Below are 24,502 nucleotides of genomic sequence, written 5' to 3'. Positions count from 1 at the left end.
GTATTCAGTGGAAAATTTCATTTCCACATTATAAATAACTGTAGGATATTTTAAGAGATCGAGACAAGTACCTTCCAATGGCTGATTATATTCCCTCTATAGAAACGTGAAATAGGGGAAGGACAGGGAGGGTGTCTATAAAACTCAGCTACTGGATGTGACTAATTAAAATAAATAATTTTGTCATTCACTAAATTTTCCATAATTGCCCTCCCCCTCCTCCATGAATTTTATTTGTAGATAAGGTAAAGTTATACTTCAGCGATTTTTTTTACTATTTATCCCAATTCTATCCTTGATGTTAAAGCATATTGAAAGGTACAACATTGAAAAGGAAAGGGAAAGTCCTGAATGTCATTGGCTAAGCTTTCAAACTGCCCTAAATCTTCTTTTAAAAAAAGCAAAGCTCAGCTTTCCCACATTTGAAAATGGGTGTTGAAATTCTCCTTCACCCTTTTCTAATTCAGTGGTTCTCCCGGGAAAAAGACATCAGGGTGGAGAAGGCATGGTTTTCATCTGGGTTGTTGGTTATTAAGCTTCCTATTTCCCTTAGACCAGAGGAATAATTTCACTTCCTGCAACGCCCTCCCTCTTTTGCATTTTGCATCCCCCGCGCAATTTCATTTTGATTGATACCAAGGGGTCTCTGCCAATGTAGGGAATGGTATTGCTTGTCCCGAAAAAAAAAAAAGGTTGGGGACTAGGAAAGGGACAGTAACAAACTGAGAAGTATCTTTTGGTTTTTGGAAAAGAAAATATAATTTCCTCTTCCAGGACGGCAGCCTCAGGCAAGGGGGAAATTGACCACGGTGTTTGCAAAACAGTGAACAGTGCCCAGAATTAGAGCTCTCTCCAGTGACCAAAAAGATCATTAAAACAAAAAACAAAAAACAAAAACAAAACAAAAAACAAAACAAAAACCGTACATACGGACATACAAACAATTCGATGCACAATAAACTTGACTCAAATAATCCCACAAACCTGCGCCCGCCAAGGCTTGGGTAACCGGTCCTCTGTGTGTGTGTTGGGGGGTGGTGGGAGGGACTTACGGATAGGGATCGGGGTGGGGGGCAATGGGAAAAAGGGGATTGTTTCCAAGAGTTGCTGCATTTGTATGTTTCTCCTCTTTGGAGAACTTGTCAGCGGCAGTAGCAACTGTAGGAAGGCAGAGAAAGAAAAAGGGAGGGGAAAGGGAAGGAAGTTTGTGCTTGCATGTGTATGTGTGTGTATGGTTTAAGGTCAGGAGGCAGATGCACAAAGGGTAAATTAGTAAAAAGAGTAAAAGGAAAATGGGAAAAGGAAAGGAGAAAGGAGGGATAGATAGGGAAGAGGGAGAAAAGAACGCCCCCAAAGAGGAGTATTTTTTTTTTTTTTTGGTATGTGTAATCTAGGTCCGAGGAAGCTTATTCCTCTGATTGGCGTGAATTTACACACACACACACACACACACACACACACACACACACACACACACATTTCTTAGGCTCTCTTTTAATTTTCCAGGACTGTGGGGCTTTTCTTGTTTCCGTGTCGCTTTAAAAATAAACCTCGGAGTTTATCTCGGGCTAGAAACCAGTTTCAAAGTCAACACACCGAAAGCCCAACGTCCCTCGCACAAGCTTTCTGCATTCCCCCGCCCTCAACACCTTCCAAATAGAGACCCCTCTAGACCATGTTCAACCCAATCTTTTAACTGGAGCAGTAAGTTGAAGCGAAGCCTTAGAAATTACCAGGAAGATTTTCATAGGTTGTTATCAATGTGGGGGAGGTGTTTACACATTTAGAAAAATTAATATTGAATATGTAAATTATTTTAAGCAAGATTTTTTTTTTTGAGAAAACAATTATACTTTATCTTAAAGTCTAAGGAATGTTTTAGAATTTTCATTCACTTAAGGGAATGTAGATCGGATCCTTACTTGGAGTCTTTGAAACTCCTCTGGCAGCTCATGATTTTCATTTTGTGAAAAACATCTTCAAGTTGTTGGGGGTAAAAAAAAATGTTCATGAAAAGCCGGGAGAGTAGCAGTAACCAGCAGGAGGAGAAAACGGTCCTCCCCCCCCCCCTTCCTGTGGGTGAAATTGATTCCAACAAGAGATTCTCTCTCTCTCTCTTTCTCTCTCTCTCTCTCTCTCTCTCTCTCTCTCTCTCTCTCTCTCTCTCCCCCCCCCCCCAACTATCTCCTCCTACTGTGGGCGAAGCACATTGCTGTATTTATTTTGAAGGCTACAGAGTATGAGGGCTGGCTGGAGACACCCACGTGCTTCTGACTCTCATCAGCATAATGATCGCCTTAGCCAGAGAGTCCTGTCTATATAAACCACAAAAACCTAATCATTAGAAATCCCAGCCTCCAAAAACCACATTTTAGGACAAAAACTGAGGCATTTTTTCTCGCTCCTTCATCCTTTCGACCACATTTTTTGAGACCCAAAGCAGCTCCCCCCCTTAAACTCAGATTTACAAACAAATTACACCCACTGAACTTGAGGGGGGGAGAGAAAATTATTGGGGGGGGGATTTTCAATCTATTAATTTTTAGATTTAGCAGAGAATTAAGGGGCTGAAAGGCACCAGGAACTGCCTATTTGCGTTCCCCCCGTAAATTTTTTGCAACCTATTTTAACCACCAAGCTGACAGTTTTCCAACTGTTTTTAATCCTTCCTTCTTCTTTGGCAGTCACAAGGTTGAGTGTGTAAGAAAAAAGTTTATTTCTTATCCTCTGTCATCAGTCACGCTTTTTTCTCTTTTAATTATTCTTCTGACCAATATTTCAACCCCCCCCTTTTCCTCTTTAAAAACAAATAAATAAGAAGTATTTTTTTTTCCTCCCTCAAGCCTTTTTGACCGTGGTGGGGGTGGGGTAGGGTGGCGGGTGGGTGAAAATAGATTAAGAAGTCAGCAGAGACGCTTTGAGAAAAACGAAAAGTTCACTGCTGTCGGATCAAGCCAGCAGCTCTTGAGCTTCCTCAATACATTTGGTCAGGAAAGTGCTCCTCGGTGTTTTAGGGGAGACAGGAAAAGGGAAAGGAAGAGGACAAGTAGAGGTGAAAACCCCTCTATACTCTGGGAGACATTCACACATCTACCGACACCCCAAACCGGCTCGGTATCCCGAACCTGCGGCACAGACAGACGGACTTGTCCTCTTTGGTGTTTCTCCCCCGCTGGTGGACAGCAGCAGTACAGCAACAATGCAAAGTTAGGACTAGAGATCGGCTGCCACTCAACTTACCTCCTGGCACCTTGAAAATCAGAAGGAAAAGAAACTCTTGCACTTAGAAGCAGAAGTAGTTGCAAGGAGGTGGTGGTGAGCAAGAGAGAAGAAGAGGGGGGAGAAGGAGAGAAAGAGCGGAGCCTTGAAGCTTGCGGAGGGTAGCAGCGGCGGCGGCGGCGGCGGCGGCGGCGGCAGCAGCCGTAATCTGAGTGAGCTAGAACACAAGGGGGGAGCATCTGCGGCAGCGGCAACAGGAGGAGGAGGAGAAGGAAGAGGAGGAGGTGGAGGCTGAGGAGAAGGCTGCAGCTGGGCAGCTGTGGGAAGAGCAGCGGCCGCAGCAGCGGCAGCAGGCAGTCCCGGGGCTATGCTGTTTCCAGCTGGGCGCCGCTGACCAAGAAGCCGTCCGCTGAACTGGACTTTGGGAAGGGGGGGCTCAAGGGAGACCCAGGAACCCAGGCGTCCGAGGGGACCCCATTTAAACCCGCTCCAACCACAAGCTCCCCCCAGCCGCCACACACACCCACGCGCCCTTTCTCGGCTGCCACCCTCGGTTTTTCCAAAGACTCCGGAAAAGAACTGCTCGTCCTCTTCTCCCCACCCCGCCAATCCGACTGCTCAGCCCCCCCCCCCCCCCCTCCCCCCCCCCCCCCCTTCCCCCCCCCCCTGGTTTCCTTTTCCCCCTTCTTTCCCCCCCGGCTTCCCCCCCCCCCCTCCCCCCGGCCACTTCGCTAACTTGTGGCTGTTGTGATGCGTATTCCCGTAGATCCGAGCACCAGTCGGCGGTTCAGCCCCCCCTCCAGCAGCCTGCAACCCGGCAAGATGAGCGACGTGAGCCCGGTAGTGGCTGCCCAGCAGCAGCAGCAGCAACAGCAGCAGCAGCAACAGCAGCAGCAGCCGGAGGCGGCGGCGGCGACGGCGGCGGCGGCGGCGGCGGCGGCGGCGGCGGCGGCGGCCGCGGTGCCCAGGCTGCGCCCGCCGCACGACAACCGCACCATGGTGGAAATCATCGCTGACCACCCCGCCGAACTCGTCCGCACAGACAGCCCCAACTTCCTGTGCTCCGTACTGCCCTCTCACTGGCGCTGTAACAAGACCCTGCCCGTGGCGTTCAAGGTAAGGAAGGGGCTGCCGACTCGCTCTGCTGCCTTGCCCTTCTGACCCCTGCGTCCACCCTCCTGCTCACCCAGCACCGCAGCCCGTCTGAATCCCCCACTTCCAGGCAATGGGTGTGCGTGTGCCTGTTCATGTGTTTGTTTGTGTGAGGAAACCGGCTCCCCCAGACACCATCAGAGGAAGAGGGCAATGCATTCTTCTCTCTTGATCCTTCTTTACCAGTTACCACTAACATAAGGGGAATATTCCCCCAAACGCCTTTCCCGAGCGCTCCGACTCCCCCATTTTAAGTAGGGATCTGTCACCCCCATTTGTACATTTCTTCTAATCCTAACTGAGAAAGGGCATGGTGCTTTCCAGCTCCCGGCTGGCTAGCTCCCCTAACCTCCGAGTGATGCACCTTTTTAATCCCTTCTCCCTTCATCCCAGCTCCACTTTCCTCTCTCTACCGCCAGGGTAGTTTGGCGCACCTCTTTAGACCCCAAGCCACCTTTCCAAATCTCGCCCCTCCCTTACCTTCTGTCCCACTTTCCTTCTTTGACCTCTACCCCCTCCAACCTTTCTATTTACCTCTTTACCCCCTCATTCTCTAGCAGTGGTCTTTCCCACTGCTTCTCTGCCTTTGCTTCAGTCCTACTCCTTAGTTCCTTGTTAACTTTCTTCTAAGCATCTAGACGCAATGAACTCCGACATCGGCAACCTCGTTCACTGCCTTTAACCCTCAAAACACCCCGCCAGTTCCTCTCCACGGTTCCGTTCGTAACCTCCTCGGTCCTCCAACCCACTCCCTCAGTTCTCAGTTTCTACTGCTCCCCCTCCGTCACCCAGACTTCCAGCTGGGTTCGCACTCAGTGGGGGTGAGGGGCACACTCTCTATTTGGCTCTCCACCCCAGTTCAGTTTTCATAGTGTCTCTTATTTGATTTAAGGAAAAGCTAGGGGCCCAAGTCACTTAAGAGTGTTTTCTCTCTCTGTTTCGCCTTCGTCTCTCCGTGCCATCTCTTATGTCAAGGGGTTTCGGGGGGAGATTTTTCCCGGGTCTGGGCTTTCTGTGGACGCCCAGCGACTCTGCCTGGGAGTACCCAAACCTATTATTACCCGGGGAGGTTTAGAGGAGGTGGTATTGGACTAGTTGGTCGGGAAGGCTCTGGGGCAGGGAGCCGCTGGAGGGCAGGTCCGCTGGAGGATTCTGGAGACTGAGGGTGCCGGCTTTCCTGACCCGCTACGGGCTTTGCTCAGTCCCTGAGGCAGGGAAGAGATAGGCGGGGCGGCTGTTGGAGGCTGCCTGCAGTTGTCCAGAAAAGCTCCTGGCTTCGTCTGGGGTTCAAGGGGGAAGTGGAAGAGCGAGGGGAGGGGAGCTTTCTGAGGTGCTCCAGGGCCGAGAGTGGGCTGGGCGGGCGGGGATCTGGCCCCTAAAGGCTATATCTGGCCCCTGTGCACCGGTTTCCGCCCGTATTGGTCCCCGGTGAGTCCCATTTCTGCACCCCAGGAGGTACCCCTGGACTAAGCAGAGATCCTCACGTACTGAACGCCTCACTCCCAGTTTTCCTTTTTCTCCTTCTTAGAGCTCAGTCTGGGAGAGATGGTGGTGGTGGTGGGGAGTAATCACTTGAAAATTCTGCTTCTAACTTCAAAAATTTGGAATAAAACTTGGTTTAGCTTAAAAAAACAAAACGAAACAACTTTGCCCCCTTTATTCCATTCCCATTTTCTCTTTACATCACATTCTCAGTTCCAAGAAGCAGTGGGAGTAAGCTGATGGGTTAGCACCCCCTCACCTTTTTTTGCTGGAAGAGGTACGAGCTTGGAAAGGTGGGGGAATTGGACCCGGCAACAGCGGGAGAAGCCCGAGTTTCCTGCTTTATCAATCTGTCCTCTCTCCGTCTTTCCCCTGTCCCTCCTAGTAGTTTTCCTAGCAAATACCGTTATCTGGGTTAGAATATCAATTCTAGGGGTGAGTTTGGGTTCGGGAAAGCACCTTGTCAGGTTGAGGAGTGTGTGGTCCCCAGCCTGTTGGAACATGGAGAGAAGCAGCCTAGATGAAGGCTCCGGGACAAGCAGGGGCTGCCCTAATACTGTGGAGGCAGGAATGAAGCACCTTCCCAGGCAGGGGGATAACCTGAGGACTTGTTCAAGATAAAGAGAAGATCCTGAAAGGGAAAACAAAATGTTGTTATCCCTGGGGCCTAGATTTCAGAGTTGCAAAACCAAAACGTAAGCTAGACCAATTTTTTCCAAGGCTATACTAATCTTCACCACTCCTAATTAGTAGAACTTATGCAGGTTGGACTTGGGGTCCCTTGGGTTGGTACTATCAATAGAGATCAGGGTAAGGAAAGTTCCGGGAATGAAAAAAGGAGGAGGTGATGCCAGTTATTCCTGTATTGGGGCTGATGCCAAAACTCCCACAGGCCAATCGCAGCTACTAGTCCTTGATCACTTTCACCCCCACTCAACAATTCAGATGCAATGTGTGGGTGGAAGTAGAAAGAAAGAAAATTCCAGGTCAATTAAAAACACTAGTTATCTAGATAGGTTTTTATATTGTTAGTATCAGTACAGAAATCGGAATGAGTATTATGGGAAAGGGATGCTGCACTCTGGGGCAAGTTTCACTTTGCAACTGGCTCATGAAATGTTTTTCAGCCCTTGCCATCTTCCCTTATTAATTACTCATTTTTAATGATTAGCATTTTATATTCTGAAAAATGGAAATCTTGGAACAATAGATATTTAATCTGCCAACTCAAAAGGTGATTTTAAAAGACTCATTTTACCTAAGGCCCAGAATTCTCATTAGACTTGAAGGTAACATGTTAAAGAGTTCGACAATTTAAATTTATTGGAAATATAAAATAAAAAGATAGGTATGAGGTGTCTACACAGCACCAAGCATCTGAAGTAAAACTTGAAAAGTTCAGTGATTAGGTTACTTACGATCTCTGATGCCAGAAATCCGCACATTTAGAAACATCTGGTTGCTTGACCAGATTTATCTAATATTTGGAGTTCTATAAAGAGTTTGGTATAGTAAATGAAAGATCAGGGATAGTAAATTAGTCTCAAGCTATTACTTCATGCAGCTTAATGCTGATATGATAATTGTGTCATATATGCATATATATATATATATATATATATAAATCTGGTATATATATGCTTTGGATGGAAAGTGCTGTTTTTTTCGAACAGAAATGACATAATGTAAGAGATAAATGTTTGAACCCCTCAAAAGTAGAATACCACAGGTAGCTAAATAAAATATTTCACTTAGACACTTTTTTTTTCTCTGAATGTGGTGTTTTTTTCCCCCAACACTTCATTTATTTATTATAATTACATCTTACTCTGTACTGTTAATCATACTTGTTGTCCAGTAATATAGTTAATTATGAACTAGGGTTTTTTAGTTTGTTTTTGTTTTTTAAGAGGACAAGATACTCTTGAATAATAAGTTGAATTTATAGACAACAAAGTAACAGTACTAAATTGAATTAATCTAAAAAAAAAATCCAACCCCTTCTCTTCACATATCACTTCCTATGCATTTATAGGATGGCAAACATCTGAATGTAAACAACAATTCTGCCTAAATTGTGAATGTTTGGCCCTCAAACATCCAGGTATTGGGAAGCATACAGAATTTTGCCAAAAATTTTCAATTTCCATCTGAATGTTGTACAGATACAAACTGTTTTCTTAGTCATTCAGAAAAGAGCTAAGTTTATTGCAAGAGACGTTGCAGTATGCTTTTTTAGTATGGCAGAATTTACCTGTGATGAGGGAGTAAACTCATCCAGACAAATAGGGATTCCTAAAATGAGGCAACTTCTTTGGAGACAACAATTTAGTAGTAATATTTGGAAGGAAAGATGAAATTTTTGTATTCCTGTGCAATGGATTGTTGTTTTTTGATGCTAACAAAAGATGGGTAGATCATTCAGGTTTTTTTAATCCAAGAATTTACTTGTATGAAACTGCTATGGATTCTGTCTCCCTTCATATATTAAGCTTGTCACTGTGATATTGGCCATGAGTCTTAGCATGCTTATGACCTAAGCAAAGACTTTTGGGGACAATCATTATATAATATTTTCAAGATTTAAGTGGATTAGAAATATATAATGAAAAAATAAGACTAGTCAGCAAAGAAGACAAATGTTATTTATCTGCAAATGGGAAGGGGTCTTTTTTTTTTAACCAAATTTTGCAGTTTTGAAATGTTCACTCAGCCCAGGTGTCAAGGAAATGGAGATAAATATTTTTAACTTTTCTTTCTGGGTCATCTTACTGAAAGCTTAAAATAGTATGACTTATTAGTTCAGGGCCCTTTGTTATCCTCTATGATACTAATAATGAAAAAGCAACTTCCAAATTCAACCCATTAGTTAATACTATGCAGAAATAACGGAGAGCAAAAACTTTAAATTAGTTGCCAGTCAGAGCACTATAATCTGTCCACGTATCCATTGTAAAGTCCAGTTTTCAGAATGCATTGCTCAGCTTTTCTAGATAACTTCAAGCTGAAGTACAGTGTAGAAACTCTAATTCCAGATGTATTTTTTTATATACCAGGTAGTACAAGCGTATTTTGCTGTTTTGTGTTAGAGTACATTGGACTATATTTTTTAGTGGTCTCGCTAAAATACTTTTCCAGAAAACTCAAAGTAACAAAGACACTTTTAGATATGACATATCACACATAGCTAATTTGACATTTTAAATGATGCCTTTCAGTATTTCTCAAAAAGGAGGGTTTCAAAATGACTGAGCATTTCCATTTCAAAATCATTTTTCAACATGACTGAACACTCTTTTTTATCTTAAAAAGCTACACCTGAAGCTATTCTGTTGTATTTTTCCTGCACATTGGCATTCCTACACATTCAGGCCCTTTAGATCTCATGCACCTAAACCAGAAACATAGTATATTAAAACAGATGTGAATTGTTATGCAAAAGTCATGTAAATTTATAGTAAATTTCAAGTTGTAGAGTCACAGAAGAAACCTTTTGATTTTATGCCTTTAAATGCAATATGTTTGCATTACTTTTTGTCAGTTAATAGTTTAAATTTGGATAAAAAGATGTACCTTATTGGTAAGTTAAGCAGAATAAATATACCTTTGGATGGCTAGGAAAATAAATATTTTAAGTGATCAGAGGAAGAATATTTGAAAAATAGCTACTGTAGATACCTTGTATAATTCCTCCCCCCCCCCCCCACATACACCTTGGCCTTACTACCAAGATAACGCTTTTAAAATCCCAGATTGCCGATCTTTAGACATTTTCATTTGAGTTGATGCCTGGTGCACACATTGCCAGCTTGAATCAAAACCTTTTCCATAAAATTATTCTACTCTGTGAAATGCATTTTAAAAGTTATAAAGTGGCACATCATGTTTGTTTTACTTTTTGTTTCTGGAATTCAGTTGGCTGTCCTTAAATTCTAGGCCTGAACTTTGAAAGTAGCTGGAACATTTGTGAAAGCTTTTGGGTATTTTGCTTTAAATTATTTTGAAATAACTGCTATACAAATAAAGCCCTTGATTCATTAGAATATTTCTTCTCGGTACTAGTAATTCATGTTTTGAACTACAGACTACAGCTAATAGGCCTCAGTCAGTTTCTGTGTTGTTAAGAACTGCATTTCGGCATTGTTACCAGCATATTGTGCCAAATGATGTGGACAAGGAAGAGTAATTGATTAGATAAAAGCTGCAATTTGACCATGGAAATGTCATGGACAATTTTTATTTTCATTTACTAAGACCATATGAACCTGAATGAATAGCCATGTACAAAAAAATGTAAGGGCCTGGGCTATTCCCTCATTCATTGCTTCTCCTTCACTCGAAGGAATTAATCTTTTAATTTGCAGAATTCCATGCTGAATTTCAGACTAGTGTATGGAGGGTGACCTTCTTTTACCTTAGTGTGTTTAGGCTATTTGTCATTTGATCTTAGCACCTTGTTACCTTAAGGTGAGCTAAGGACAAAGGTAAGTCCTCCTTAGAGTCCCCAGAACAGAATATCATTCCGTTCTTTGTCCTTTATGGGTAGACTTGATTCTTAAGAGCGTTTTATTCATCATAAAAGTTTTGATTTCAAACTGCCCTTTGTACCCTAGTAGTGTTTCTAGATAATACTTCTCAGTAACTGATTGACTGATAGCTTTGCAAGACAAGCTCAGGCTCCATACTTGCTTCTAACCAATAAAAGAGATGCTTTAATCCATCCATCAAAATACATTTTGATGGCTTACAGTGGGTGCAGTTGAAATGCTTAATGGATTCTTGATTATTTTGGCTTTCTTTTCGATGAATTTAGTTACCCTCAAATAGTTGAGAGTGTCGATGGGGAAAGTTTGTTTAGACTCTCATATATATACACTAAAGCTTTATGACTTATATAAAGTCAAATATTCTTTTAAAAATCTTGAGGAAAGAATTAGGTAGTCTCTTGATCTGATACCACAAATACCAGAACAGACATTATATTTGACCATCAATCTAAATTTTAGCCATGCAGGGAAAAGTCTGTAGTAAATCTCATTATTTGGCAGTTTTCAGGCAAAGTTGCCTTATTTTAGATATGTTTGAGTTAGAGAAGACTTAAAATTTGTGATTATTTGTTTTGTACAAAACAATATAAATCTTACCAATGATTAATGTAGTCATTATTATAATGCTTAGGCAAAGCAAAATGAATTTATGTATATTACTGTTAGGGAATCCTTACTTTTATGTATTCTCATATTGAATCAATTTTCCTGTTCTAACTAAAAAAATCCATTATGTTAAAAATATGCAGTATAATAATAATGTCTCAGAGTTCTTGAAAAACCTTATATTTGGGGAAATTACTTTACTTCCCTCTGAAATGCAGCCAGGTCTGGGGTGAAACCCAGCAGCTATTCCATACCTCTCAGCAGCACTATAGACTGTCCCAGGATATAAAGCAAAGAATAACATACCAAGTTGAAGCCTCAAGGGATGGTTATACCAAGAGGCTATATTTAGTGCAAATTGGACTTTGGTTAGAATATAACATTAGCCCTCCAAGTCTTACCCAGAGTGCAATGTCATAATTATCTTCTCTGTATTTATATAACATCTTTCTTCTAAGGAGTCAAAACATTTTACAGATGTTATTTTATTAATCCCTAATAGATGGAGGGAATGTTTTATTATTCCCATTTTATAGGTTGGAAAACTGAGGCCCCTAAAGATCAAGTTACTTGCCTGAGGTCTCCTAACAAGTCGGTGGCAAAGCTGGAATGAAAATTCTAGCATTTTGATCCTTAATATTATACACTCTTCACACCTTTTCTTTTCCTTTAACAGTGGTTTTATTATTTACAAATGTAGTTTGCTATCTGTAGGACAAAGAAAGAGAGGCAGTGTCCTTTAGTCAAGAGAGAGCCATCCATAAACCTAGGAAAACTTGAGTTTCAGTCTTACCTGTGGCTTGTGACATCTGGCAAGTCACTTAGGTTCTCAGTTCTCTAAGACTATGAGTTTAGAGAGAAGGTAGGTACTGACTTGCCTTTAAAGAGGGCATTTCCTCACCTGTGAGTTTCCTGTATCAATGAAATCACAGATCAAGCCCTTATCCCTGTCCCTCTAACCAAGGAAACCACAGAGCATTAAGTCAAACACCCCCCCACCAAGTGGTATCTGCATGATGCCAAACATTCAAATGAAAACTGAAAAATGTAGTCAGCTGTTCTCTGGACGTTGCAAGATATTCTGAAGCTTGGCATTGTGTATATGAATTTGGAAAAGGATGGTGCCAGCAGCTACCACCCTCAGCATCCTTGATGGTAGTAGCAGTGCCAAAAGTTTATTGAATGCCTAGGGAGAATACCAAGCCTTATTTGGCACCAGAAAGGTGCATGTGTTTTTGGAAGACAATCAGCCATCAAGAAATAGATCGTTTAGTGGAGCATCAAGTCACACAAATACAGACATAATTTATGTTCTTACATAATAAAAACACACATAGAATGCAAGTAAATAAAATCTTCATGAATCTATGCTCTACAAATTAAAGAATAATATGTCATCAATGGCCTTCCAATGAGGGGTTGATCACCAGAAAAAAGAAGGACATAGCTGGTTCTGATACTTTACTATATAGTTCTTGGCAGCACTCCAAGAGGAGTCGTTGGTTGTGTTCATTGACTATGGAAAAGAGATTGTTCTTCTGGAACTTGTACAACTTTTCCCTCCTGTGCCTCTCATCTCCCAGTCTTTGTCCTTCAATGCCTGAAATGTTTCTCTTCCTGACACTCTCCCCCCAAATCCTCATCACCTTCAAGGCACAACTTATACAGTCATATCTTTCAAGAAGCCTTTCCTAATAACCCCTGCTCATAAACTGTGCAATATCATCAGCTATTAATATCTCACAGGATCATAAGATTAAGAACTGGAAGGGAGATGAGAGTTTTTTCTACTCCACCCCCATTTTATAGTTGAAGACATTGAGTTCTAGAGAGGCTAAGTAACCTCTGGCCCATATGGTAAATAGCTGAGGTTCAATTCCAGATTCTCCAATTCTAAATACAGTGTGCTTTTCCTTCTACTTTGAGTCAATTTTTTCTTTAAATCTAAATTTCTTCATCACCAATTAGATGCTTGAGAGTAGGACCCATTTCATATCTCTGTCTTTGTATCCCTAGTGCTTAATAAATTATCTTGTCCCCAATAGGTGCTTAATAAATCACTAATCTCTTGGTGAAATCTTGATTTAATTGACTCTCATGGATTCTATGATCATTTCCATGAGATGACTCCCATACCCATCTTTAATTTCTCTCCTGAGTTCTAAACATATATCACTTTTGTGCATTTCCAACTGCATAGGCATCAGACTCAGAATGTCTTAATCAAGACTCATCATTATTCTCTTCGCACCCCCCCTTCTTCTAAATGTCCCTATTTCTTTTGAGGGTATCACCATCCTTCTAGTCACCAAGGTTCAAAATCTTAGAGTCATTCCTAACTCCTCATTCTTCCTCACCCCAAATTTCTAATCAGTTCTCTTGATTCTAGTTGCACAACATCTCTTCCACCTGTTCCCTTCTTTCTATTTATATGGGCCCCTCCACTTCCCAACCTCAATCCCACTTCAGGCTCTCATAACCTCTTGCATAGACTATTGCAGTAACCTTCATATTGGTCTCCCTGTTTCAAGTCTCTCCACATTCCATCTTGCACACAGACACCAAGTCAGCGTTCCTAAAACTTGGATTTAAAATATAGATGTCCCTTCCCTGCTCCCAAAGCTATATATTGTAGCTATTAATTAGCTCTATTGTATCTAGGTTAAAATACAGTCTTCTCTGTTTGCCTACCTTTTCTGAGTTACTGTACATTACTGCCCTTCATACACTCTACATTTTAGCCAAACTCACCAAATTGCTGTTCTCAAAATATAACATTGAATCTCTCATCTCTCTGCCTTTGTATAGACTGGGTCTCATGCCTGAGTACACTCCCTTTTCACCTCTGCCTATTATTATCTGTAGCTTCCAGCATCACCTCCTGTGGAGGTCTTTTCTGGTTTGTGCCAGCTGTGAATATTTCTTCCACTGAAATCATGTTTTATTTCTTTTGTAAAAAGCCTGCACTTACTTTTCTTTGTGCTTGGTGTTTCCCCCAATAGAATGAAAGCTTTTTGAGGAAAAATTCTGTTTCATTTTTGTCTTTATATTTATGTAGTAGAGTACCTGGCGCAAAGAAGGTGCTCAACAGAGGCTTGTTGAGGGATAGGAAGGTGGAGCAGCCCTTGAGTTAGGAGGACCTGAGTTCAAATCCGGCCTCAGACACTTAGTGGCTGAGTGACCCTGGGTAAATCACTTAACTCTGAGTGCCTCCCCCCAAGAAATACATGCTTATTGATTAATTAAACATTTGTTGAATCGAATTACATGGTTCTCAGAGGAGAATGGAAATCATTAATTTATGCACATTGAAGTGAGGATAATTTCAAGTCAGTGGGTTATTTTAAGATTATAGCTTAGTGAAGGGAAGGTTTTAAGAGGATATAGATCATGGCTTGAATTCTAAAATACTAAAAAAGAGAGAGTAAGGTCTTCCAAGCATGATGAGTAGTTTGTGTGAATGTGAAAACAGCCAAATAGTTTTGGAGTTAGTAAGTAAGATTGGTTTTGCTGGCTAGTGTAAAGGGTGCAGGTAAAAGGAAGAAGCCAGAGAGGGTGGATGTTTTAGAGCCTTAAATCCTTTAGATCAGAATCTATTCTGGGCAATGGGGAGCCAAGGGATATATCTGAATAAATCCATAATCAATTTACATGAGTAAATTATCACACAAGGCACTCATGCCACAGATGGCACATGTTGGTGTATAATCTAGCAGAAGAATATCTGATGATTTCGATGAGACAGTCTGGAAGCCCTCTGAAGAAAAGATTGAAATAATCTGGATGTGTTAATACAGTCTGGACAAGAACTTTAAGGGATGAGTTAAGAGAAATGGATGGAGCTGTGATATTGCCAAGTAGCAGGACTTGGCAATGGATTAGGTGGTCTTTAAAAAAAAAGATACTTTTGATCAAGATACTTTTGATTCTGTCCAAAGCAGGGGTTCTTATCCTTTTTTTGTGTCATAGACCCCTTTGGCAGTTTTTTGAATCATATGGACCCCTTCTCCGAATAATGTTTTTAAATGTACAAAATAAAATACATAGGGATTATGCACAAAGGAATCGATTATATTGAAATAGTTATCAAAATATTAAAAATGAAACCTCTGAAATCTGTTCATGGATAGGTGGTCCATGGAGGAATCCCTGATCTAGAGGATAAGCACTGATCCATCCACTGTGTCCCTCATTTGACTAAGGACTCACATCTGTAAAGTTAGGATTAAGAGTATAATCTATAGTCAAAGAACAGAGCAAAGCTAACTGATCCCATATGGAATCCATGAATTTGGCCATATTAACATTCTTCTGTATTCATTCAGTAATCATTCCTTAATAGACTATGTGCCAGTTAGTCTGCTAGGGACTTAAGAAGACAAAAAGATAAATAAGACTTAATTCCTACCTTCAAAGTATAGAAATTTAATAGGAGCGATAAGGTCTTCCGGAATAAGGAAAATACAAAAGAGAATGTAGGAAGTATCCAAAAGAGGCAAAAACAAAGTATTATGAGCATTCATTGGAGAAAGAGATCCCTTTTCACTGGGCAAATCAGGAAAAACTTCATGGAAAAGGTAGAAACTGAGCTGGGTCTTTAAAGATGGTTAGGATTGGGGGAAGGGAAAAAGCATCCTTAGCATAGAGAATACTGTGAGTGAAGAGGAGGAGAGGCGAGGTTAAAGAATATTGGATATTTGAAGCGTGATGAGAGGTCTGATTTAGGTGGTACAAAGAGTACATGAATTGTAATGTGAGATAAGGATGGGGATAGGTTGGTCGGAGGGCCAGATTCTTGACTTTAGGCTCATGTTTGGTTTTTATTCAGTGGGCTAGCGGGAGTCATTTAATGTTTTCATGTTGTTGACTCGTGCTCAGAGTTGTGAATAAAGAAGATTAATCTAGCACTGGTACATAAGACGGAATAAAGAGTGGAAAGACTGTAGATACATAGTAGTTAAGAGACTATTTATTGGAATGAGCTAGGCATGATGGTGATGGGCCTGAATTAGGTTATTGACAGTGGGAATAGAAGGGGAAGGACTAGGAGGGCAGAGATGAGAGATGCTGTGGAGGGAGAATTGACAGGACTTGGTGACTGGATGTGGAGGACGAGGAAAAGGGAGGAGTCATAGATTCTACTGAGTTTACAAACATGAGTGATTATCCACAGACTAATTGTGGAAGCTGAAGAACAAAAAACCCTCAAAAATCACTCCAAGATAGCAAACAGATGGTAATGCTGTTGGAGGTATATTTACTGTCCACACCACTCTCTTGCTGCTTATAATAATAGCTAAAATTTAATAGTGTATACTGTGTGCCAGGCACTGTACTAAGTGCTTTATGATTATCATTATCTCATTTGTTCCTCACAACAACCTTGAGAGGTAGGTGCTATTATTATCCCCACTTTACAGATGAAGAAACTGAGGCAAACAGTTGCAACAGGGTCACACAGCTAGTAAGTGTCTGAAGCTGGATTTGAACTCAGGTCTCCCTGACTGCAGGTGCAAGGCTTTATTCAATGTTCCACCTAGTTGCCTACACTTATCACTTATTGCCTTACTTTATTAGTTACCTTTTAAAGTTTCTACATTTTATCTGTTCAACTTGACTTGTTAGCTTCTTGTGGGCAGCAACTGTGTCTTATATTTCCTCAGCCCCTGGCACAATGTAGTGCTTATCATGGGTACTTGCTAAGATTTTGTTTTATTGACTGTATGTAAAGATCAGGAAACGACCCAAAATAAGTAGCTTAAATGGATTGATCACCTAATAAGTGTCCGGGATTATAGTCAAAACCATATGGTTTTAGCTGAGTGTCTTTCAGCTAAGTGATGAACAGGCTGGAATATCTTTAGCCAGTGACTCTAATTAGATCATAACTCAAACCTCTGTGGCTTGCAGATCACCAGTGGCATACAACCTGTTCATGTGGTCTCTAGCTTTCCTACTGTGGCATGAGGATGATTTAAGCATGGAGATTTAATAAAATATACACACCTCTTTGAAGAACTCTGCAGAGAAATGAAGGGAACTTTCCTTTAGTCCGACTTTGAAATGGGGGAACCCTGAAATATGGGTTTATTTGAAGTGGCATCTTTGCTTAGGTGTATCAGGCTTCATTACAGTTGGCCACAACTGTGCCACAGCAGCGACAGGCTCTTGATAAAACCTACAGTTAAGAAGAATGACTCACATATTTTAGACCTTGCCTGATATACTATTTTTGTTGTTGTCATTTCCTAATTTTTGTAGGTGGTGGCTCTAGGAGAAGTACCAGATGGGACTGTGGTCACCGTCATGGCTGGTAATGATGAAAATTATTCTGCTGAGCTCCGAAATGCATCTGCTGTCATGAAAAACCAAGTAGCAAGATTCAATGACCTGAGATTTGTGGGCCGAAGTGGAAGAGGTGAGGCTTTTAAAAAGATAATGTATGCTATGTTAGAGTACTTTGCAAATCTTAAAGCACCATATAAAATCAGCTATGGTAATGATGGTGATGGTGGTGATGATGATGGTAATGATGATGATGATGATGGTAGTAGTGGTGGTGATGATGATGATGATGATGATGATGGTGATGGTGATGGTGGTGGTGGTGATGGAATCAAAACACTAGAATCCTGAAATGAAATACATATAAACTTTTTTTTTAAATAAAGCAACAGCCTTCTTTTCCCCAATAGGGGTGGCTCATGTTTTATTTGAAGACTCAGTCCAGGTAACATTTATTATTTTCTTTTGACTCCTTTAATGTTTTGGATTTGTTTCACAAGTTTGAAAATTTGAATATTTTTTTCAGAGGAACTTGTTATTAAATTTGTTGGGCACATGAGGGTGAGGTACAGAGGAAGGAAGTTTTCATAGGTTCAAGTTCTGGGTTACAGGGAGTCAGATAATGGAGTTCATTGAGTGGCAAAGGGGGAAGAGAAATATATATTTTTCGTTTCTTGATGGAAGCCCAATTGCTCTTAAGTTGTCAGAATTTGTCATTATATTCTTCACTCATTGTGAGTGTCATGGCATCATAGATTGAGATCTGGAGTTGGAATATGACTCTGCAACAAAGGTTCTTAGTGTTTTTATTATCATGAACTCCTTTGGTAATCTGGTGAAGCCTATGGACTTCTCAGAATAATGCTTTTAAATGAATACAATAAAATACATAAGGAAATCAATTATACTGAAATATAGTTATCAAAACATTTTTAAAAAATAAGTTTGCATTTCCCAGGTTAAGAATCCCTGTTCTATGGAGACAGCAAAATAGCATGATCATTGTTTACTCTCAAAGTAAGAATGCATAGGCAGAGACATAACTAGCAATTTTTATACCTGGGGCAGCACAAACTGTACCTCAGGATAAGGAGCACAAAATGAACCCTTAAATCTACTTTTGAAGCCAAAATCCTGGAAGCCACTGTGGGGAGGGGTAGAAACCTGGGGCCACAGAGAAGCCACAGCTGGGGAATCCACTAGGAAGGAGACAGAAGCAGGCAGGTCAGAGATGGGAAAGTGGTCATCTTGGATGTGGAGTGGCAGTGGGAAGCAGGCCATCTGGTAGATTCCTGCTTTTAACCTATTCTTCTTGCTAAGTGCTAAGCCCTATTGCTGCTCTACACCTATAAGCATTTTTAGGATTTTCTAAATTTGAAATCTTGAGTGCAAAACCCTAATTGCCCCATTCTAGGTCAGTCTCTTCGCATTTGCCTTGCCCTTTCCATCGGTGACTGGCATTTGCTTTTGCAGTAGGATTTTTTAGAAAATTGGATTGAGTGTAAACTTTTAATGCATCGACTTGCTTTACTTCAGCATGACTGTGGAATTGGTGAACCTGATAAATGATCATGACTTTGAATGTCCCTTTGGTATTTAAGGATTTCCTCTCATCTGAAATCTATACTGAAATTGTAGGAAGCCTTTTAAAAGATGGTAAACAAAAAATAATTTCCTTTTAGCCTTTTTGCAGCTGCTTCATAATTGGAGTTAATGATGGAAAGGATGTCTCTAAGGAAACCAATTCTTCAGTTTTCACAGGATTCTCCTGAGACAATCCTATATATCATCTCCCTACTAGACTTAATGTATTTATTTGTTTATTTAAACAAATATTTCAATTTTAAGCCCTCTTATGAGGAAAGAAAAATTAATCCCACTGTGTGTTGCAAATTCAGTTAAAAAAATGCAAATTCTCTTCTGGAATAGCCGGAACAGAATAGTGGGTCATAGGAAATGAGAGGCTCCAGTTTTTAAACAAAGTCCAAACTGACTGCTCTTAAGTTTGGATCAGATGTCATATTATTACTATTGTAAAAGCTTGATAAGGGAGATTCAAGAAGGGCTGTTTCCGATGAGTAGTTTTAGTTTACTTTCTAGGAACAAGGCCAAGAAGTTGTACTTTTAAACTTTTTTTTTTAAGAACAATTATGCATGATAATGAGATACTGTCATAGAGAGGTCGTTTGAAATAAAATGAAGCTGGATCTCTCCACTGAATCAAAGCAAAAGGTGTTATTTCTGCATCATGTTTAAGTTAACTTCATTTAAAAAAAAAGAGCTGTTCTATCTTTCTATTGAATGATTAGGTTTAAAATCTCTTTGACTCAGTCACTAGCACAGCCTCACATTAAAAGTACAGTACAGTATTTCTTTTCTCTAATAAGCCCAGGGAAGAATATGCTGGACTCCCTGTGTGTTCTCAATCTCATTTGAGTCCTGTGAAATATTATTTTCTATTAAAAGAGAGGAAATGGAGTTTAGTATTTAAGGAATCAGCACAATTTCTATTTTACTTTTCATATTCAGACTAGTGTTTTCATTTATAGTGCTTTTGTATCATATAGACTCTGCATAAGTTTTTCTCTGATCAATTTGAGTAGAAACTATGGCAAAGTGATAGTGTACTTTGTAAACCCTCAACATATTTATTTAAGAAACTTCAAAGAGAAACAAAGGGTGTGCACTGTTTTACTATATTGGCTTTCTGAGTTTTGGCTGGTTTCCCAAATAGCAATTTTTATATTTAAAAAAAAAAAAAGACAGACTTAACTGCTTGCAGACTTTTCACGCATGGAAGATGAAGAAAGCTTCTTTTGATGAAGTGTAATTATGTCCAAACAGAGCTGACCCCCTCCCCCTATATTTCTTATGATCTTAACTGAAGAAAGTAGGGTTTTTCCTTTGAAGCAGCCGGGACTTGGTGTAGGATCTGAAATGCTACAGTCTGCTGCCAGAGGCAGGATGGAGAAATTGGTCCAGACTTGTCTTAGAGACTTCTACGAGAGAGAGAGAGAGAGAGAGAGAGAGAGAGAGAGAGAACACTAATAATAGATTATTCTATCAGTACCTAAAATGTATTAAAGGAAACAGTTAACAGCAAACAGGAGAAAAAAAATCATCAAGAGAATATTGATAACATGAATCAAACATTGTTTTTAAAATGAGTAAGTTGTTTTTCAGTGACAGGAAACTCTCTAACCTGTATCTCTTTGTACCTGACCTGGTTTATTGCACTTTTTTTTTCCAGTTTCCTCTTTGATAATCTTGCATCTTTATCTCTAAAATAAGGGAACTGTCCTAGAAGGCCTTTGAGGTCCCTTCCATCTCTAGATCTATCAGCCTATGATTTAGATTTTTCTTAAGTTGTGAAGGCCAGATCAATACCCTGCTACCACCATACCCCTCCAATTCTTTCATATATGTGTATATATATATATATGTATATATACACACAATATGTATATATGTATACCCATATGTATATATAAGTGTGTACATATATGTATATGTATATATACATATGTATGTATGCATGCATAATATTTTTTCCTCTGCTCTTGAAGAAATGGCCAGAATTTTCCAGTGGTATATTGTATTTTTCCTTCAGTTTGGGAAAGATAACCAAATCTACTTCATGACAACATATTACAGAGAGTCGTGTAACTATTATAATTTGGCCATGCAAAACTCCACTGATGCCTAACACTTTTGGACTTGTTTTGCAATCAAATATTGGTTAGATAATGGCTTCAGTGAAACCTCTCTTATACACCTGTGGTTGAGAACTGCACATAGTTTTAGACTATGCTTTCCTTTTCTTTTAAACATTTTTCTTTTTTCATCATGAACTCATCAAATGTGAACATTTCGATATTCCAAGAACAACAAAAGAGGATTGTATATGAAACTTTGAACTTGTTAGTACAATTATTTTTAGGTGTACCTAAATTTAAGAGGGTAGTAACAAAATTACTCTGTCTCCTTCTGAATTTCTTTTTGTTTTCTTCTGTGTATTTTAAACAGTTTATTGTTGCTACTCCCTTCTTCCTCCCTCCTTCCCTCCCTCCCCCTCTCCCTCCCCTTCCTCCCTTCCTTCCTCTCTTCCTTCCTTCCTTCCTTCCTTCCTCCCTCCCTTCCTTCCTTCCTCCCTCCCTTTCTTTCTCTGTCATTAACCACTTGTAGTTACTATCCATTGCTTCATAACAATTACATTTAATTAAGCAATACCAATCAACACTTTGGTTGTGTCAGAAAATGTTTGCCTCATTCTGTGGTAGTCGAGTGCATCCAGCATCTCTGCCAAGATGCATTTGATATTAGCCTTCTCCAGTCATTACTGGTCACTCTTTGCGTGTTCCTTTTTCTGCCTTTACATTTTCAAAAGACCAGTGATTACTTGGCTTTAAAAAAGCCCTAACAAAATTCATGCTCTTTTTCATGTCAAACACAACTTTAAATTCAAGTCAATAAACATTTTTAAAGAACCTACTATATGTATATAAAACACCGTATTAGTCTAAGAGAGAACAGAACCAAAATAGAAGGGCATTTCCTGTACTAAAACAGCATTCCCTCCCTGTTATGCTTGACAGTCCCTCAGGCTACCATAATGATTGTCTGTCAATGTTAGTCTCCTGTGGTTACAACTGAAAATATAGGACTTGAGGATGTAGTTCAGAAGTAACCCCCAGATAAGTTTCTGGCTGATGAAATTAGTGAATCAGCACTAAATTTAGTTGTTAGTTTTCAAAAGTAAAGAACATATATTTTTAAGAGTATGTCAAAGGCTAATAAAAAAGGATGTGAGGAAAAGATACTTCTTTTGGTTGATAAAAGATATCCAGGCTTTATTTGAGGAAAGCATAAATATCAACATAAAGATATAACTTATGAATTGGCCATTATTTTGAAGTAGAGTGTTAATTTCTATGTTGGTTGACGTTCCCTGATTTTGTCTTTGGTATTACCTACATCTCTTTTCAAAAGAACAGCAAAGAGTGGGAGGAATCTCTGTTAAAAAAAATTAAATGTTAAGCACATCTTGTTCTTTGGGATTTGATTTTGGAACAGTTGTAATTTAAATGCTCGTTTCTTCCCCAGAACCACTACCCACATCTTTATTTGAGAAGGATAAATTGGGGCATTATAGGAAAAAGGTTCCACTATGAAAATTTGTATTAGTTTTTAAATTGTAGAGTAAATGTCTGGAATGGTGCAGATTCTCTTTTGCATAGAATGTTGCCTTTGAATTAGGGGAAAAATAATACTTTTCAACCTTAAAATGAAATCATAAGGTTTCAAAATATAAATAGGTCCAAAACAAGCTTAGCTAAGTTTGTAGTTGATGCCTATAATCAGTTAATAATAAAATCTAAGATTACTTGGGGGCACGTCCTGAGCCTTTTAAAAATGTTTTATCTGTGCCTTTTGTTTTCACATGACAGTCATTTTTGGATAAATTCCCCACCCACACCCACCCCATGTTGCAAAAAAAAAAAAATTCCCCACTCCCCCTCCTTGCAAAAAAGAAAAAAGAATAATTATCACAACTGAGTGACCATATTTGTTTAGTATATTCGACAGTCTGCACCTATAAATCCTCTCTCCACCCCCACCTTCTCTAGGTGGCACAGGGGATAGAGTGCTGGACCTGAAATCAGGAAGACTTGTGTTCAAATACAGCTTTAGACACTTATTTTTATTACCTTTGGCAAGTCACTTGACCTCTGCCTTCCTCTGTTTCTTCATTTATAAAACAAGGGTAATAATAGCACCTATCTACCAAGTTTGTTGTAAAGATCAAATGAGATGATATTTGTAAAGTGCTTTGCAAACCTTAAAGCATTATATACATGTTGCAGTTGCTACTGTTGTTACTACTACTACTACTACTACTACTACTACTATTACTACTACTACTACTACTACTACTACTACTACTACTACTACTACACCTCTTTAAAGGATGGAAGTCAATTTTGTTATCTGCCCTCCAGGATCAAATCTGGTTACTGTGATTACTCAGACTCCACTTCCTTTTAGTATTATTTTCATTGACATTCTTGTAAACATTGTCTATGATCTTCATTTGGGTCTCCTTACTTTGCATCACTTCATATAAGTCATCCCCATGTTTAGCTGAGTTGCTCATATTTGTCATTTTTTCCAGGACAATAATATTCCATTATGTGTATATAACACAATACTTTGTTCAGCTATTCCCCAATCAATAGCATCTATTTCCAGTTTTTTGCCATGAATATTTTGTAATATTCTTTCTGTTTCTAAATAAAGCCTTTCTTTCTGGCTTTTATCTCTTTAGAGTATGTGCCCAGTTGTGTGTCTGTAGACTTTTGAGATCAATGCTATGGAAACAAATACTATCTTTCTCCAGAAGTCATCAGATATTGCTAATGTTTAGAAATTGTAGACCTGATCCACCTGGATGGTGAAGTATAAATATTTCTGGATTTGAAGTCAAAAGGCTGGGTTTACAACCTAGCTCCCTTACTTCTTGTGACATCAGACAAATAACCTAACTTCTCTCTTTCCTCATGAGTAAAATGTCAGGATCAGGCTGGACCACTGAAGCCTTTTCAGCTCTAAATCTATTTTTACCAGATAAAATCAGTTTTATCTCAGAGATCCGGATCCATATGGATTTTTCTATATTGGAGGAATAATCTCAATCCTTTCATTCAACTTCTCAATTTCAAAATTTTAAACATTGAACATAAAGGAAATTTATATGTATTTTAGGTTATCTCTGATCTCTTCCTGTCCTATTCTTCTCTTCAGCCATATCAACTGGCCTTTAGTTTGGAGAAAGATAATTTGGATTATTTAAAGCATATATTTCATAATTGACAATCACTTGAAATGTGATGTATTAAAGGACACACTTTAAAAGTAGGTGTCTTCATCACCTTGCTCTAGATTTTTGCTTTTATTCATTTCAAACACACTAAACTGGAGCACATTTCTCTACTTAGGAAAGATTCTCCACCTCTTAAAATATTCTTTAATATTCCTGAGGAATATTCTCCTTCATTTTCTTGGCCATTGGAAAAATATAGCCTAGGAGACCTAAAGCCACATGCTCAGTAACAAATGATGTGTGCCTTAAACAGATTTTAGGAACCTCCACGGCCTGGTTTGAAAAGAAAACCCAGTCACTAGACTTGACAGCCAAAGACCTGTTCTGCATT

At 39.7% G+C, this 24,502-nt stretch overlaps 1 protein-coding gene across 1 annotated transcript in view; it reads left to right on the top strand.

Moving 5' to 3' along the window:
• The first annotated feature begins 3,932 nt into the window (after positions 1-3,932).
• RUNX2 (runt related transcription factor 2) overlaps positions 3,933-24,502 on the top strand; it is a 168,140-nt gene continuing 147,570 nt past the window's right edge. The window contains exons 1-2 of the mRNA XM_027838341.1: positions 3,933-4,335; positions 17,268-17,424. Of these exons, the coding sequence (XP_027694142.1) occupies positions 3,970-4,335; positions 17,268-17,424 (523 nt within the window). The 5' untranslated portion in view covers positions 3,933-3,969. The remainder of the gene's footprint in view (positions 4,336-17,267; positions 17,425-24,502) is intronic.

This window comes from Vombatus ursinus, unplaced genomic scaffold, assembly GCF_900497805.2.
Source record: "Vombatus ursinus unplaced genomic scaffold, bare-nosed wombat genome assembly UNPS02014826.1, whole genome shotgun sequence".
NCBI classification, from domain to species: Eukaryota; Metazoa; Chordata; class Mammalia; order Diprotodontia; family Vombatidae; genus Vombatus; species Vombatus ursinus.
This window is presented reverse-complemented; position numbering and strand designations above follow the sequence as displayed.